This window comes from Bubalus kerabau, chromosome 4, assembly GCF_029407905.1.
Source record: "Bubalus kerabau isolate K-KA32 ecotype Philippines breed swamp buffalo chromosome 4, PCC_UOA_SB_1v2, whole genome shotgun sequence".
Classification (NCBI taxonomy): domain Eukaryota; kingdom Metazoa; phylum Chordata; class Mammalia; order Artiodactyla; family Bovidae; genus Bubalus; species Bubalus kerabau.
The window spans coordinates 53,838,808-53,857,529 of record NC_073627.1 but is presented as its reverse complement, the minus strand read 5'-3'; the positions used below and the strand labels follow the sequence as shown (position 1 = coordinate 53,857,529).

The following is an 18,722-nucleotide window of genomic DNA, read 5'->3' as shown; positions in this document are numbered from 1 at the left end:
GTTCTGACTTGTCACATTTGACAAACCTCCTCACACCACCTAACCCAAGTGATCTTTTTTCCTGTGTTTTAGTGTTTTAATGTAATTTAAAATATTATGCCTAGAAGTATCTTTTTCCCTAAAAAAAATGGCTCAATGTTATTGACCTTTCCTTTTGTTTGTTTTCCTCCAAATTAGTGTTTTTCCTCAGTGGTAAATGAAAGCAGATAGGTTTTTTTTTTTCTCCTTTATTCTATTAATTTTCAGAACATAGTATGTATCTGAAGAAAGAAATACTGTAGAGAAAGGGAGTCTCTCCCTACTCATCCATCCTTTCCATCGGTTCCACACCTGATTAGGTGCTTCTGCTTTAGGGAGCCCTCCCCGTGGCACTTACCACAGTGAGTTACAGTTGCTTGTTTAACTACTTCGTCACTGTTCTTCCTTAGGAAAGGGGCTTTTCTTTGTTTAATTGTATTTCTGCACTAGTCAGTGTCTGGCACAAAAGCCACTTTAAAAATTCAGAAGCATTCATTTATTGAGTTGCATGTGCCTCTTGTGGAAAAATCAGGAATGAATGTGTCTTTTGGTGAACTAGATTACTGATAATTTATAATCATAAAGTTGTTAAGCCAGAGATAATTGTTTTAACTAAAATATCCTGAAAATTTTACCATTATATATTAATATTCATAACTTTGATTATTGATTGTTTCCCTTCCCTCTCTCCACAAGTTTTCTTTGCCAACTGCTTTGAATAAGATGAATGTTCACAATAACCTGTAGGGCTCAGGGCTCTACTCTTTTGATCAGAGCTAACTATAGCTGGACCTGACCCAATGCCCTGAAGGAATGAGTATGGTTTCTGTTGATTGCAAAATTAAAAGTGATCAAGATGACAGTCTGAACTTGGTAGAACTGAATACTTTAGAAGATACAAGAACCATCTTTTCCCCCTGTATGTCTTAAATACTGGTTTCTAGAACTCTGCTAATACAATCTAAAAATGGGATAAAGATGAAACTATGGATTTGGTATTTGGGGAAGGCTACAGAAAGTACAGTTGGAAGTGGGTTTGTTCATCTTCCTTATTTTTCCTAAAAAGTAGTATTAAAGATGAAAATGTAAATAACTATAAAGAAAAAATTCTTTCTTTTAAAAAAAGATGTCTTAACATGGGGTATAGTGTCACATTGCAGATAGAGAATGACCTAAGCTTTGGAAGATGGGGGTCAGATCTGTAGAAAGGAAACACTTGGAGGTTAAAATTTCATTTTCCTCAAAGGGAATAATAGAACAGGCAAATATATATTACTTGTTTGGTTATTGAGTTCTCACTTATTTAGCAAATATTAAGCATTTACTTTGTGTTCAACACTGCCCTGGTATGAAAAATACAATTAAAGACAAAGATAAGTTCCTTTCTTCATGTGGAATAGTGACTGAGAAACACTGGTATGAGAAATAATGGTATGAGAACTGTCGTTACGGGGAATAGAAGTAGTTTATAAGCTGGGGTGTGTACCCAGATCTGGTGTTGGGGAGAGGAATGGATGCATGATGAAGGACTCCTTTTTCTCTTTGGCAATTGACAGAAATTCAGCTTTTAAGCAAATAGATCGGCATTCTGTGACAATGACTTACTTGGGGGACTGAGGGTAGGTAATTAATTGTTCTTTAAAAAGAAACAATTAGAAGTTGCTCTTTACTGGTGCCACATTTATTAAGCATCTACTGTATACCTTGCAATATATAAGGTGTGTGAGGATTTAGTGGTCCTTTCCCTCCTTGAGTATATAATTCGAACTCTGGGAATGTAAATGTAATTAAAATTACTGAAAAATCAGAGTTAAGAGGAATCTATCTTAAACTTCGTCCATGTGAGCCCATGCCATGTTAAGAATGGATGGTAGCAAAGCAATTAGAGTTTGGACTGTATGAGATCGGGAGTTATTTATATTACAAGACAGCTCTCTTTTCAGTTCAGTTCAGTCGCTCAGTTGGTCCGACTCTTTGCGACCCCATGAATCGCAGCATGCCAGGCCTCCCTGTCCATCACCAACTCCCGGAGTCTACCCAAACTCATGTCCATCAAGTCGGTGATGCCATCCAGCCATCTCATCCTCTGTCATACCCTTTTCCTCCTGCCCCCAACCCCTCCGAGCATCAGGGTCTTTTCTAATGAGTCAGCTGTTCGCACGAGGTGGCCAAAGTATTGGAGTTTCAGCTTCAGCATCAGTCCTTCCAGTGAACACCCAGGATCTCCTTTAGGATGGACTGGTTGGATCTCCTTGCAGTCCAAGGGACTCTCAAGAGTCTTCTCCAACACCACAGCTCAAAAGCCTCAATTCTTTGGCACTCAGCTTTCTTTATAGTCCAACTCTCACATCCATACATGACCGCTGGAAAAACCATAGCCTTGACTAGATGGACCTTTGTTGGGAAGTAATGTCTCTGCTTTTGAATATGCTCTCTAAGTTGGTCATAACTTTCCTTCCAAGGAGTAAGCGTCTTTTAATTTCATGGCTGCAGTCACCATCTGCAGTGATTTTGGAGCCCCCAAAAGTAAAGTCAGCCACTGTTTCCCCATTTCTTTCCCATGAAGTGATGGGACCAGATGCCATGATCTTCGTTTTCTGAATATTGGGCTTTAAGCCAACTTTTTCACTCTCCTCTTTCACTTTCATCAAGAGGCTTTTTAGTTTCTCTTCACTTTCTGCCATAAGGGTGGTGTCATCTGCATATCTGAGGTTATTGATATTTCTCCCGGCAATCTTAATTCTAGCTTGTGCTTCTTCCGGCCCAGCATTTCTCATGATGTACTCTGCATATAAGTTAAATAAGCATGTTGACAATATACAGCCTTGACATACTCTTTTTCCTATTTGGAACTAGTCTGTTGTTCCATGTCCAGTTCTAACTGTTGCTTCCTGACCTGCATACAGGTTTCTTTAGGAACCCCCATTTGGTTTAGCAGCACCCCTTAGTCTTCTCTTTCCTGCCCCCCTTTTCTTTTTTGTTAGTGGCAGCAGGAAAGCAGCCATCACAGTTTTATTACTTTGTCACTCAGTGGTCATCAGCATTAAACCTATTTAGTATCTGATGCTCAAGTAAACGCATTGCATCTGTTCATTAGATCTTAAATTGCAGGTTCTTTCAGTATGTGTGGAAGAAGAAAACATAATCCCTTATATCACCAATGTCCTACAAAATCCTGATTTGGCTCTGAGAATGGCTGTACGTAACAACTTAGCTGGTGCTGAAGAACTCTTTGCCCGGAAATTTAATGCTCTTTTTGCCCAGGGAAATTACTCAGAGGCAGCAAAGGTGGCCGCTAATGCACCAAAGGTACGTAGTTATGAAAATTGCCGTGTTTGGATTGATGCCAGCATGGTCTGTTTCTAATACTGTTAGGAGTGGAACCAGCTTCCCACAGAGAAATGAGTATTTTTTTAGGATATGTTTTCCAGTAGAATGAGTTTCTTCTAGATTTAGTTAGTTACTTTTCTATGCTCTAGATTTGGTTAACTTTTTAAAACTCAGATTGTTAGAATGATGTGTAAATCTAACAGGCTCTGATTTACATAGATGTAATAATGTTTACTTAGTTGGATCTTATGATAGCTACTGATTTTATGTCTTAAAGATGAAACAGATCTTGTTCAATTCATGGTACGAAGAGTTGTCTGAACTTGACCTGAATTTATCCTCATCATTTTTGTATTATGTTGGACTGAATTAATACCTTACTCCTGACTGGTAATGAAATTTTTACTTAACCTAATATGAACCTGGAATAATACATTAGCATTATGATTAGGTTGGTATGTTTCTGATTCAGAATAATCTCACAACATTGAACCATAAGTGTGACAGACATTGCCTGAATCTTTACCATTCAACATGTTGAAAAGTTGAGATTTGGTTTCAGTAGATGGAATTATGCCTTTAAAATTGACTTAACAGATCCATGAAGTTATTAGTGTGATATTGAATCATCTTTAAAAGGAGTCCTTAACATTTCTATTTCTTAAAGGGAATTCTTCGTACCCCAGACACCATCCGTCGGTTCCAGAGTGTTCCAGCTCAGCCAGGTCAAACTTCACCCCTACTTCAGTACTTTGGAATCCTTTTGGACCAGGGCCAGCTAAACAAATATGAATCCTTAGAACTGTGTAGGCCTGTACTTCAGCAGGGGCGGAAACAGCTTTTGGAGAAATGGTTAAAAGAAGATAAGGTATATTAACTTAATGTTAACATATTTTCACTTTGATTAAATACCGCGTTAGCAAGTTAAAAACACAGGCTGTGCCAGAACATCTCCATCTGTGATTCATTGTTTGTAGGAATGGTGAAAGAATAGACACTGCATGAGATGCATAGACGTGTTTTCTTTTGAAAATGGGTTGTTATTGTGGCATGTTGAGGTATCTTTATTTTAAAAGGGAATCCAGGATTACTTGCTTGGTGGTTAAGCTTAGTGTGAGACACTTTGCATGCTCTGCGTATTTGTCAACATGTATAAACTCATGGGGACCTAAGAATGTATTCCTGTCTCCCACATCCCACACTTGGGATGCCCAGTATTTTCAGCTATACAACATTGTATCTTTTCTTCTAGAACTTCCCAAGTATCAAAATGGTGGAGCCGGTTAGGTGTGTAAGGGAAATATGTTATATACAATGTGGAATTGGTCAACAGGACATCAGGACTGTCTGATTAGCAGTGATGCAGATCCCCAGAGTCACTTCCCAGAGAATGTTAGCTGGCGTTACATGAAAAAATATTAACTTATTAGTTTCTTGAAGTTATTTAAATACGAATATTTGAAAACTGTTGTTAACCAGCTTTCTTTACTGTGGGATTTCTCTATCCATTTTATGTTCGCTCAGTAGTTAACGAGTTTCTTTTCACATAGAGCATCTAATAGTATTATGTTTTCTAGTGTATATTATGAAAAATGTCACCTATTTGTAAGACAACTAATGAGTTTAAACAACCCATTAGTGATGTTACTGCTTTCATACCACTATAGAAAGCCTTTCTCCACAAAGTGGCAATGTTGAATTGTCATGTCTTAGGTCAATGTCAAGAACTGAGGTGGTCCTATTTTATAGCACTCTGGGTTGTGAATAAGTTTTAATGTTAGACCTTTCAGCTTTAGTGTATGTTGGTAGTATTTCTACATTACTAATGCTAAATCCTTGTTTCTTGACCCAGCTTCTGGCAGTCTTAGAGGATACTGGAGGATAGAACTTCAGAGTTGGGGTGCTTGGACAGGAGTCTGCTGAAGAATAGTTATTAGCCACATAGTACTTGAGGTCCGTCCTAATTGTTTAAGATAAGGGAGGATGAGAACAGCCAAGGTAACTGAGTTGACCATTATAACAATGTAAGAGCTTTTTGGGTATCATTACCTATTTTGATGAATGGTCATGTAGGATTCATTTGTGGTGAAAAGGACACTGGTCACCTCTACATTAGTGTGTTCAGTTGAGAGGGTATAGACTCTGATAGAACGTCTCATTATTGAATATCAGTGATAAGCACTATTCTTTTGACATACTCATAAAATAGAAAGTCAACTGTAGTGTGTAAAGCAAAGCTCCTTTAGAGAAGCGGTTTTCCAGATTGAGCAGCTTAGGCAGATTGAACGGCACAGAGGAGTGTGTCTCCATGTATACCACCTTAAAATTCTAACATTTTTATCTGCTTGACTTTGTGAAATTAGTGTCCTGCTTTACAACTTTTAAACCCAAAAGTCAAGAAGATAATGAAGCTTCGGTCCTACAGATCATTCCCTAATTTTAAAGTGGTCTTTATGGTAAACCTCAGCTGGCTTTTTGAATCAGATTTTCATTTGATAGCATTACATTAGGAGCTGGATTATTCTTGTAAAATTGAGACCATCTGGGACTGATACCTGAGTAATCTTAATAGTGAGAAGTGCAAGATTCTGCTTCTTAAATATTTATATGCCTAACAAGATAGTTGGTAGAATCTGTACATGTGAAGTCTTGATGGGTTTTTATCCTTAAGTAGAATGTGTGGAGAGTTCTACTGAGACTTTGCTCTGAATACAAAATCAGTAGTCTTTATAACCATAACTCCTGCATATTTATAATACATTTTGGGACAACTGGGTAACTAAATGCCTGTCATATTAGTTATTATTTATAATGGAAGTAGTAACAACTGCCTATTTATAAAATAGCTCATGGATTACTAAATAGCCTCTTTTCCCTTTGGACAGCTGGAATGTTCTGAAGAACTGGGAGACCTTGTGAAATCTGTGGACCCTACATTGGCGCTTAGTGTGTACTTAAGGGCTAACGTTCCAAATAAAGTCATTCAGTGCTTTGCAGAAACAGGTCAAGTCCAGAAGATTGTTTTATATGCTAAAAAAGTGAGTTCAATGAAACAAATTCTGAACATAAATTCATTAAAACATTAAGAGAGAAATTATCCTATAGTCACTCTCAGTTTTATTAGTAAATTTCCTTAAATTTTTATGATTACTTGGGAAAGTATAAAGCACTAGTATGGTTCTCATTTACAGAATCACTTTTCAAAAATGGAGACAGTTACTCTTGCATGGCATTTAGAACTTAAACTGCTAGGGCATGTTTAACCTATTAGAACAAATTTTTTCATGTTCAGTGAGACTGAATAAGCTGATTATAAAAATTTATAGCCGTTTGTTCAAATATATTATCACCAAGATCAAATTGTCTTATATAAACCAAGATCAAATTGAGCATCTGTTAAAACTGAATTTGTACTTTCACCAGTAGTTCTCTATAGTAAGAAGATTCTATTGTAGAAGAAGCATTTATTTCTCACTGGGGTGGAGGGGGGGGCACCCATTGCTTTTGGTTTGTTTTTGTTCTGTGATTTCTTCTGTCTTTTAAAATCCATTTTTGGAGTATAGTTGCGAAAAAGCCTTTAAGTAATGTAAAAATGGAACTCTGCAGCAGGGCTTACATTTTTGTCTGTTTTTAGGTTGGATATACTCCAGACTGGATCTTTCTGCTGAGAAATGTTATGCGTATCAGTCCAGATCAGGGGCAGCAGTTTGCTCAAATGTTAGTTCAGGATGAAGAACCTCTTGCTGATATCACCCAGGTAAACAATTTAAATGTAATTAAAATGTATTTTGTAGAAGTTAATTTATGTAGAGAATTGGGGTGGGGGGAGCAGATCTGAGTTTAAACAACCTGGAGAACAGGTTAACTTTTTTATTTGTAGAACTTAGAGCTGTGTTTATTTATTTACATGGAAAAATTTCAACTCTGTTACCCAAGAAAAGCAAGTTGTAGAAGAATGGACAGTAAGATACCATCTATATATATAGCTTTAAAACATGCAAAACAAATCCTACCTCATTTAGTGATATATGTATTAAAAATACAAAAAATATAGGTATAATAAAACACAAAGGCTAGTCTCTGCCACTTGGTGAAGGGAGAGAGAAAATGCATATATGAAGTGGGAATCAAGGACTCTTTCATTTTTATGCTTTTGTGTATTTTAAACAGTTCATCAGGGACTTCCCTGGTGGTCCAGTGGTTAGGAGTCATGCTTCCACTGCACGGGGTACAGATTCAGTCCCTGGTCAGGGAACTAAAGTCTGGCATGTCCTGTGGTGTGGCATGCACGTGTGCATCAATCAATCAATCAAAATTTTAAATCTTGCAGTTTATATTCTGCTACTATATAGTATCTTGAAATATTTTATGGGTGTGTTTACTAGAACTAAAGTAACTGCGGAAGATAAAACTTTCTGTTAAATTATGAGGTTATGTTATCTAAATAATATTCTTTAAATCTGGAATTTGATCTGGTAGTGTTTTATGTATGAAGAAAGAGATAATGTTTAATTTCCTTTCACTTACCTATATTGTCAACTGTATCATAAAGTAGTTTTTAAGTATCTTAAAACAGTTTCCCTTACATCTTTTTTTGCAGATTGTTGATGTGTTTATGGAATACAATCTAATTCAGCAGTGTACTGCATTCTTGCTTGATGCCCTGAAGAATAATCGCCCATCTGAAGGTCCTTTACAGACGAGGTTGCTTGAGATGAACCTTATGCATGCGCCTCAGGTACGTGTTTTCATGCATTTTATAGCATGTTTCTGTCACTGTTTTTCTACAGCTGTTATTCAGAGCTGCTTAGATTAAGTTATTTGAAGCTACTGAGATGCCCATTCATCATTTTAGAAAATTTGGCTAAAATTCTCTTTGTACTTTCTCTACTTTATCAGTCCAGTATTGGATCTTAAGGTGTAATCTGGATATGGAGTTACTGATACAGGTGGAGTGGTAAGATAAACTCATCCTTTTATGGTTTTCTAGGTCGCAGATGCTATTCTAGGCAATCAGATGTTCACGCATTATGACCGGGCTCATATCGCTCAGCTGTGTGAAAAGGCTGGCCTCTTGCAGCGTGCATTAGAACACTTCACTGACTTATATGATATAAAGCGTGCGGTCGTTCACACCCATCTTCTTAACCCTGAGGTATTTCAGTGTCTTACCTATTAGTTACCATTAATTGGTATACTGAAAATGTGTTTGTGTAACCAAATGATCCATTGGATTTAATATTTACTTATTTATTTTGTTCTCTAGTGGTTAGTGAATTACTTTGGGTCCTTATCAGTGGAAGACTCCCTAGAATGCCTCAGGGCCATGCTGTCTGCCAATATTCGTCAGAATCTACAGATCTGTGTACAGGTGGCTTCGAAGTATCATGAACAACTGTCCACTCAGTCTCTGATTGAACTTTTTGAATCTTTCAAGAGTTTTGAAGGTAATTAAAAGTTTGAATCATTTTAAATGACTTAAGATAGCCAAGAGGGGAATACATCATAGGTTATTAATGGTCATAGGCTATTGGAAATTCTTTCTCCAAGCTTATTTTGATGGAATATTTTAAGTTTTATTGTCAATAAATATAGTCAGGCATCATCTGTATCAGGTTCTAGGGACATGAAGTGAATAAGTGAATGTCTGCATGGATATATTATAGGTCAGTTAAAGGCAGAATCTTAACATACAAATATATGTAGTAGCTTTGTCATATTTGAATAAGATGAAAATACTAATGATCGGGTATATCATGATCATGTTTATATTGTCTGACTTTTGTAATTGCAAAGGATTCTAGCCGAGCAAATTTTGTGACTTGTCCGTGTAGCAGGTTTTCTCAATCTCAGTGCTGTAGACATTTTGGGCTGGATGATTTGTTGAGTTGGAGGGTATGTTGTATGCCTGTAGGATATTTGGCAGCATTGCCGGCTTCAGTTCAGTAAATGCCAGAAGCATCTGCTCCACCAGTTGTGACCACTGAAAATGTCTCCTGGGAAGAAAACCATTTCGTCCACAGTTGAGAACCCCTGTTGTACTGAGTGCTGATGTGATCACTGTCAGTGGCTTTTAGATTCATGAGCTAAACATCTGGTCTCTGCTTAACTTTTCCTCCCTCTTTTTGTTGGACTACTCTAGACAGAAGGAATAAGAGATTTCTACATAATTTTCTTAATTTTTTCACTTCTTTTGTTAACTGTGTACTACATTTATACTGTTCATTCAGTACATAGCCCCCAGCCGCATATAGCTGTGTAAATAAAAGTATTAAAATTGAATGCAATCAAAACTTTAGTTCTTTAGTCACACTAGCATTTCAGGTGCTCAGAAGCCACATCTGGTTAGTGGCTGCTATGTTAGATAGTGCTGATCTTCATAGAGTATTTGCATCACTGCAGAAAATCCTGTTGGACAGCACTGCATTAAATTCTTTTTAAGCTACTTTTGTGTACTTTCTATTAACTGCATATATAAAAGCACCTGTGTAGTGGACTTCATTCAGAATTTCTCATCTGGAATATGTTGTGATAATTAGTTTTGATATTAAGTAGCTGTCTCCTATTTCTCAACTATCATTAGTAGAAAACATTGAATTTTCTGTTCTGTAGGGATTAAAGTATAAATCCATTTATTGAACTGATTAGTGGATTATTTAATATTGAGTTTTTTGAGCAACTAGTTTTTAATTTGGGAGTGGAGTGTGCAGTATAACAGTGTTTTGTTTGCTTGTTTTTTAGAAGTTTGGTATAATTGACATAATGTTTTTTAATTGCTTAAGTATTTTTTCAGGTCAGTTGTTCTCAAAGGTACACCTGTGCTTAATTTCAATTATTTCTTTCTTTAAGGTCTTTTTTATTTTCTGGGATCCATTGTTAACTTTAGTCAAGACCCAGATGTGCACTTTAAATATATTCAGGCAGCTTGCAAGACTGGGCAGATCAAAGAAGTAGAAAGAATCTGCAGAGAAAGCAACTGCTATGATCCTGAGCGAGTCAAGAATTTTCTCAAGGTAAGTGGTTTTGAGTAGTACATTTTCTGGTTGGCTTGAAGATCAGCAGTCCTGCAAGGGTTTGCTCATAGTTTAAATTTTTTTTTCCCCTAAAAGTGAAATTCTTAGAATCTCAAAATTGTATACTGAATGGTTTCTTCTAAATTTCATACTCTGTGGTTTCCTTTGAAATAAGGAAGGAAATTGGTAAGTAATATTTAAGAATGACCATCTGTTTAAGTGAAGAGGAAAAAATCACTATCTTTAAGGAATTTCCTTTCTTTCACTTTAATTTTGGAAGAAAATTTTTGTTAAGTGATTGTAGACACTCAGTGTTATTTTAGAATATCATTTAGGCACTTTTTGAATATTAAGGTCAGCTTGCCCTCAGTATTCTTTTAAGGGGCCTGTGTATGCCAAGGATTCCACTGTGTAAAGGAAATAGGTTTTTCTCTCTCATCAATTAGCCCAATTCTAGAAATTAAATATTAATCATGCATAATTTATAAACTGAAGGCACAGTCAAACAGAAAAACTACAGCTTTGTGACACACAAATTTGGTTATGGAGAAGTAGAACTGCCTGTGTTGGAGTGAAGAGTAATAGTTTAAAGATTCTTAGGTCTTTAAGGCACACCTAAGGGCAGTTTATTTTATTTAATGTTTAGCTTTGTCATACTTACTAATTACTTTGTGGGGAAAATAAGACTTTAACGTTGGCAGTCATTTATAAAAATTAGGAAGTTACAGAACATTCAGATCGTCCCAATATGTATTTATACACTTTTAGTTCAGTTCAGTTGCTCAGTCATGTCCGACTCTTTGCGACTCTATGGACTGCAGCACACCAGGCTTCCCTGTGCATTACCAGCTCCCAGAGCTTGCTCAGACTCATGTCCATCGAGTTGGTGATGCCATCCAACATCTCATCCTGTTGTCCCTTCTCCTGCCTTCAGTCTTTCCCAGCATCAGGGTCTTTTCCAGTGAGTCAGCTCTTCGCATCAGGTGGCCAAAGTATTGGAGCTTCAGCTTCAGCATCAATCCTTCCAATAAATATTCAGGACTGATTTCCTTCAGGATGGACTGGTTTGACCTCCTTGCAGTCCAAGGGACTCTCAAGAGCCTTCTCCAACACCGCAGTTCAAAAGCATCAACTTTACACTTATATTAAAAATATGTTAAATGATTTCAAAGATTGTATATGAAGTTCTTAAGTATTTTTTCTTTTGAAAGAATTTTAGATTGAAACTAAAACCAAAATACTCATTGTGTAAGTTAGTAGGAAAAAATAGGCTTTTCTTACTCCTACAGTGATCATTTTTAGATAATCTAAAGAGCTTAAACCCTTAGGAGTTTTAGTGTAATGATGTAAAATGCTGAAGTTGCCTTATATTTTAGATTAAAAGATAAACATTCTCCCAGAAGTATAATGTCTGGGCCATCGTGAATATTCTGAAGATCCTGGCTAGTATGATATGTGTGAACCCAAGACTTCTGGGGTCAGAAAAAAACATCCAAATGAGAAAGATTTGATACTCTGTGCTTGACCTAGTGTACCTATAATACAAGTCAGTTCCTCCTTTGAGTATCAATACTGTATCCTTTTTTGAAAAACGCTACCAGATCTTAGTGATTTTGTTTTCATTACGCTCTCAGCTTTTATGCTTCAATTGTAATTTCTTTAGCATTGAGTTGTAATATTTGAGTTATCATATATATGTAAAGCAGGACTAAGTTAACTATTTTCACCTAATTATGAACTTAACGTTCAAAAAAAACTCTTGAAACTAGGATGTGGCTGTCTTGCCTTGCTTACCCCTCGAGATCTAATTAGATGAGGAATCCCCCCTCCATGCTTGTGAATTGTGTGCAAATCTAATAGAGGAGAGTGGGTGTGAATTACGGGCTTTTGAACCAGTCAGACCTGGTTCAAATTGCTTTTCTTTCTATAATGAGCTGTTCATTCCTTCAGTAAATGCCTAGCTCTTATCTCAGGCAAATTAACTAACGTGTTGCAGCCTCGGTTTCCCCAGCCACAAGCTGTGTTTGTGAGGGACCTGATGCCATAGGTGTTCAAGTGATAACCGTGCTTAATAAGCTCTTAATAAGCTGTGTTGGTGGCCTTGAAAATAAGCTATTACCAACCTTGCTAGCAGGCAAGTTTTGTTTCTTTCTGATTTTAAGTTATTCCTGACTTGAAGGAATTTTAATTCCCGCCCAAGTTAGAGGAAAAACCTAATCTCTTATTTAATAATTGGAGATGGGAGCTCAGTGCTAAGATGCCACTGTTGGCTATTCAGCCCAATGAGAATGAACATACTGGACCATTTACTCACTTTCCTTATTGATCTGCCGTTTGTAGCTACATGCTGCATCTTATCATCACTGGTATTCAACTTCATTTTGGAGGTACTGGTTGTATTATAATTGACTGGTGTTGTATGTAAACTGTGATAATAAAAATACTTCTCTGAATCTAATCTTGAATATTAGACAAGGGCCAGTTATATACTAGGCACGAGGAGAACAAAGAGTGATAGAATAAGAACTCTGCTTTAAAGTAGCCTGTAAGCAGGATGAAGTTCTTTCATTAGCGTTGACTCGTGCCCTAAACTTGTGGAACTCTAATCTTGCGTAGAAAACATAAAACTGTCCTTCAGACCCATGCCTCTTGCTACTTTTGATCTTATTTTCCATCTTTTTTCTTTTCCTGGTTTTGTTTCAACCTCACTGGCCTGCTTGTTATTCCTGTAGCTCCCCAAAACCTCTCCTGTCCCAGAGCCTTTGCTTGCCCTTTCCCATTTTCCTCACAGACCTTCCTGACCTGCTTCTGTACCTTCTTAGAGATTTCTAACCAAATGTCACAAGGAAGGATGTCTCAGATTACCTTCTTCCTATCTAAAATAAAACTTGTCTGTCCTCACTATCCTCTTATCTTGTTCTCTTTTTCTTTATAACACTTAACATTGTCTCTTCCCACCAGAATGTAAGTCTCTTTGGGGAATGCTTACTTTGTCCCCTGGTATATCTCCAAACTTCATATTTAAGAAAACCTGAATTTGTTTATATAGTTGCCATTTTGATCCTAATGTCTCTAATCATAGTATCTAAGGAGTAACCTTTAAGTAAAATTTTAAAATGTTAATAGCATAATTTTTATATATGAAATCATATGCAAATTTAGGCAATTGAGAATGTATCCCAATTTTTCTACTTTTTTCAAATTTAAATTTTCTTTGCCAATACAAATAAGTTATCTTTCACAGTAGAAATCTTAAACACTCATGCATGAGACTAGAATACCTAAGTAATCTTGGATTACTTGCCAAGTATGTTTTATCCCTAAGTGGTAAAATACAGTAGGTAATACTTTATATATGTAGTAAACAAGATAATGATTAAGTGTGTTGATGTTTGTTTTGTAGGAGAAACCTGCCCTATTAAAAAATCTTCTGCATAGGTAGATCAAACACTTTTTAGAAATGATTGTAGCTGCTGTTAGTACAGAGTTTCCAATGGTGCTAAAGGACTTTCCTTGGTGTAAAAAGTCTGCAGCTGGACTTCCACTTCAGATTTACAGCCATTTTGATTTTTTTATTACTATTTTACAGGATTTCTTACAACTCCAAGGTTTAGTGTTCCCTGAACACTTCGTAGACCAATCTTCAAATTATTTATAATTGGGTGGCTTATACGTGCTAGACTTAGGAATTTTATTCTTACCTTGCAAATAATGTTCTTAGTGGCTGTCATTGAGGAAAGTCCTGTCCTGCTTAGTTCTCCTTTAGTAGACTGTCATAGAGGAATCATTTATTGAGAAATGTTTCACTGTGTGTAAATGAATTCCTGATGGAAACTGTTGTTTTTTGTGCTGTACCTTATGTCTATGGAATGTAACAGGACATGTATCAGGTAAATGCCCAGTACAGGTGTTACCTACCTGTCTGTAACATCTGTGTCAGTCTGTAAGTAGGATTATAGCTTGGTATTTGTAATGGTAAAAGCAGTTCGCAATTTAAAGATGATTTAAACGCTTTTTATTTTGTAAACCTTTTTTGTTTTTAATAGCAACATGTGGTGTATTTAAATTCATGGCTGTCACCATCATTCTGCTCCTTGTAGGATTTATTATAACAGTATTAGAAGCTGGCCATATAGATTTGAATGGGGAGGGGTGTTCTAGAAAGTCATCAGTTTGAAACAAATGTGAGCCATATATGCCTAATTTTGACAATGTGAGTCTAGCTCATAAAGCAACTACAAATTCAGTTGTTGCTATTAATGAAAGTCCCAGTGTGATGATTTTATATCTTGAGTGCCGCTGGAGACTTATAAATCTTGTTACTCTTTTGTTGTAAAGGGTATATGTGGGAAGGACCTGGTATTTTGCTATGACTCTGGATGTTACTTCATAAAAATTCATGGAAACTGAGTTGGACGCTCTCCAACTATTGGGACATTTCTTTCTTTAAAAGAAGAACCGAGTTTATGTGAACCTTTCCCACAAGTGTGGAACCGATTCTCATTTTACACTGATAACCTCACAGAAGAAGAAAATTAAGGTTTCTTTTTTTTCCCTCCAGGAAGCGAAGCTAACAGATCAGTTACCACTTATCATTGTGTGTGATCGATTTGACTTTGTCCATGATTTGGTGCTCTATTTATATAGAAATAATCTTCAGAAGTATATAGAAATATATGTACAGAAGGTAAGTAAAACTTAGATAACTTGAAAATATAATCTTACAAATTTTACTTCTCACACTGGACATCTTCATCCTTTTGAAACCCTGTGCGCAGTAAGAGTGGTGTGCTACAGTGGCTTTCCTTTTTTTTTTCCCCAGCAGAATCCTTTCTTGGATTAAAATTTTACATGCATTCCAAGTATGTAAAACAGAACAGAACTGCAGTAGTTGAAAAGTTGAGTGGCCTACGCCTTACTTATCTGATAGTCCCTGAGATATCCATGTAGAGGCCATAGCCTCCAAAGCACAGTATTAAAACCATCTTGAATAAAGGTATTAGAAACTTTGCATTCTAACTCCAGAAATAGAAGGGCAGTTTGCTATGATGGAGGCCTTGTTACCAGATAATATTTCCAGTCATTCTGTTCCTTTCGCTTCTTTGGACTTATTTCTCCTTAGGCGTAACCAAGGCGGATTTCCTACTAAATTCCTTTGTCTAGTTTCAAATTTAGAAAAAACAGGTTGAAGAGGATAATGCGTTTTTCTTGCTTTTTGCTTTTTTTTTAAAGAACTCTTTTCAGTTATGTTTCTTAGTAACATAATGACATTCTTCCTTTTTTTTAAACCATAGGTGAATCCAAGTCGACTGCCTGTGGTTATTGGGGGATTACTTGATGTTGATTGCTCTGAAGATGTCATTAAAAACTTGATTCTTGTTGTAAGAGGTCAATTCTCTACTGATGAGCTTGTTGCTGAGGTTGAAAAAAGAAACAGGTGTAGTACTGTTTTAATCTTCACAAGTAGGATAAATTATTAGTCTCTCCTAGCATGGTATTAAATAGAAGTGTAAGCTGTCAGTTGCCTAAAACTACTCAGTACTCATGGATCTTAATTCCCTAGAGATACCTAATTGAGAAGTGATAAGCTAGCTGTAACTTGCTGTATATGGCTGTCATATAGAATATCTGTTAATCTAATCATTCACCTTTTTTTGATTAATTAATTTTAATTGGAGGATAATTTCTTGATAATATTGGGGTGATTTTTGCTATACATCAACATGAATCACCCATGGGTGTACATGTGTCTCCCCTTCCTGAACCCCGCTCCCAGTTCCCTCCCCACTGCATTCCTCTGGGTTGTCCCAGAGCACCAGCCTTGAGTGCCCTGCTTCATGCATTGAACTTTCTCTGGTCACCTGTTTTACATACAGTAATGTACATGCTTCAGTGCTGTTCTCTCAAATCATCCCACCCTCGCCTTCTCCCGCATAGTCCAAAAGTCTTTTCTTTACATCTTGTGTCTCTCTTGCTGCCTTGCATGTAGCATCTTTACCGTCTTTCTAAATTCATATATATGAGTTAATATACTGTATTGGTATTTCTCTTTCTGATTTACTTCACTCTGTATGATAGGCTCCAGTTTGATCTACCTCCTTTGAACTGACTCAAATGAATTCTTTGTTAGAGCTGAGTAATATTCCATTGTACATATGTACCACAACTTCCTTATCCATTCGTCTGCCCATGGACATCTAGGTTGCTTCCATGTCCTAGCTATGGTAAACAGTGCTGCAATGAATAGTGGAGTACATGTATCTCTTTCAAATCTGGTTTCCTTGATGTGTATGCCCAGCAGTGGGATGGCTGGGTCATATGGCAGTTCTGTTTCCAGTTTTTTAAGGAATCTCCACACTGTTCTCCATAGTGGCTGTACCAGTTTGCATTCCTACCAGCGGTGTAAGAGCATTCCCCTTTCTCCACACCCTCTCCAGCCTTAATTGTTTGTAGACTTTTTGATGGCGGTCATTCTGACCACTGTGAGATGATGTCTCACTATGGTTTTGATTTGCATTTCTCTAGTAATGAGCGTTCACCTTCTTTTTGCATGTTTATAATTACGTTAAGTCAAACCACATAGCTGTGTGTTTTTAATGTAAACTATGTAAAAAGCCTCCTTTTAGGTATGATACCTAGTAACTAATTCCTTTCTGGTAAATTATCAAGTGTGACAAGAGAAAAGCATTCCCTGTGTATTCCCTGAGTTAAACTTGTTTTTAAGTTGAACCTTGATATAATATAAGTTAGGAATTTCCAATAGAAGAGAACATAATATGAGTGCTTCTGATACTTATATCATGAAGTCTTTTTTTAGCCAGGACATTGTGTGTTCACAAAGTGCTGACGTAGTAAATGAGGTTAGTGAGAAGTAATGAGGTTAAGTAGGAAGTTCCTCTAGCAGTGAAACCATCTCAAGAATAGGGTTTAATTTTAACCTGAGTTGGTACAAGTGTTCTACTAATGGTAATCACAGAATTTGTATCTAAATGTTTCAAGCTAAATGTTTCAGAAAATGTTTGAAAAATTCTGCACTTAAGGACAATGGAGATGTAGAATATATACTGATTTTTATTTTTTTTAAGCTTGAGACTGATTAAAGTGATTATTGTTGTATAGTTGCTAAGTCATATCCAATTCTTATGTAACACCATGGACTATATAGCCTATCAGGCGCCTCTTTGCGTGGATTTCTTGTAACTATTTAATGTGTTATTTAAACCATGATAAGAGTGTTGGTCATCTGAACCATTGGAAAATAAGCTGTAACTTATGATTTTATGACTGCTAGAATTTTAAAGCTAGAGCTTCTAAAGTTATCAGATTTTGTTCCTAGCATGTGTTTACGGTGCTGCTGCTTTTTGCTGTATGAAATGTCGCATGTTAATTGTGGTAAAATTAAGAGGAACCTCAGATAATCTGGCTTGTTTCCTCATGCCACATCTCTGTCCTACTCTTAAACAACATTACTCAGAAGTCCAGCCATTTGCCCCATATAAAAAAGAATAATCTGTGAATCTGTAGTCTCTTCTCTCTGTATCCTGTCTAGATAATGTAGCAGATAGGTCCAGGAGAGTATGAAAGAAGTCTTATATATCTTATATGTAACATTGGACAAATCCTTTAACCATCTCTGAGTCTTAATTTCTCAGTTTCTGATAGAAATGTTGAGAATTCAAAATAGGATATGGGAAAGCACTTTATAGACCATAAAGTACTTACATAGCATGTCAAGAGTGTGCTATTTATAATATAGTATGTGTATATGTGGGTTTTTGTGTGTTTCTTTTCCTGTTTTATTTTCTTACTAGATTGAAACTGCTTCTGCCTTGGCTGGAGGCCAGAATTCATGAGGGCTGTGAAGAGCCTGCTACTCATAATGCATTAGCCAAAATCTACATAGACAGTAATAACAATCCAGAGCGGTTTCTTCGGGAAAATCCTTACTATGACAGTCGTGTTGTTGGAAAGTATTGTGAGAAGAGAGATCCGCATCTGGCCTGTGTTGCTTACGAGCGTGGCCAGTGTGATCTGGAGCTTATCAATGTGAGTACTGCCGGCTGACATATAGAGAAGACAGCATTTTTAAAACCTGTTATATAATGTTACACTAGTGAATTTTGAGAGTTTCAGAGTGGTTTTAAGTAATATGGAGCATTTTTGGAAGGTACATGCTTTTTTAAAAAAAACTTTGTTGATAATTATGAACTTAAACTGGCCAAAGTAGTTGATTACGTTTATATTCACCCATTGACATTTACGCCCCCGGTTTTATCACATATGTTCTCATACACTCATATGTACACACACATGTATATATTTTTTACATATACGTGTATATGTATAGGCACATCTAAACTT

The 18,722-nt window shown here is 36.5% G+C and overlaps 1 protein-coding gene across 6 annotated transcripts in view; it reads left to right on the top strand.

The window, feature by feature from the left end:
- The window catches only part of CLTC (clathrin heavy chain), a 75,266-nt gene that overhangs the window by 30,910 nt on the left and 25,634 nt on the right, over positions 1–18,722 (top strand). For all 6 annotated transcript variants that reach the window (XM_055577438.1, XM_055577435.1, XM_055577439.1 and 3 more), the window contains exons 7-17: positions 3,130–3,327; positions 4,016–4,216; positions 6,234–6,386; positions 6,983–7,105; positions 7,949–8,086; positions 8,339–8,503; positions 8,615–8,795; positions 10,198–10,361; positions 14,923–15,048; positions 15,656–15,798; positions 18,173–18,407. In XM_055577438.1, the coding sequence (XP_055433413.1) occupies positions 3,130–3,327; positions 4,016–4,216; positions 6,234–6,386; positions 6,983–7,105; positions 7,949–8,086; positions 8,339–8,503; positions 8,615–8,795; positions 10,198–10,361; positions 14,923–15,048; positions 15,656–15,798; positions 18,173–18,407 (1,827 nt within the window). The remainder of the gene's footprint in view (positions 1–3,129; positions 3,328–4,015; positions 4,217–6,233; positions 6,387–6,982; positions 7,106–7,948; positions 8,087–8,338; positions 8,504–8,614; positions 8,796–10,197; positions 10,362–14,922; positions 15,049–15,655; positions 15,799–18,172; positions 18,408–18,722) is intronic.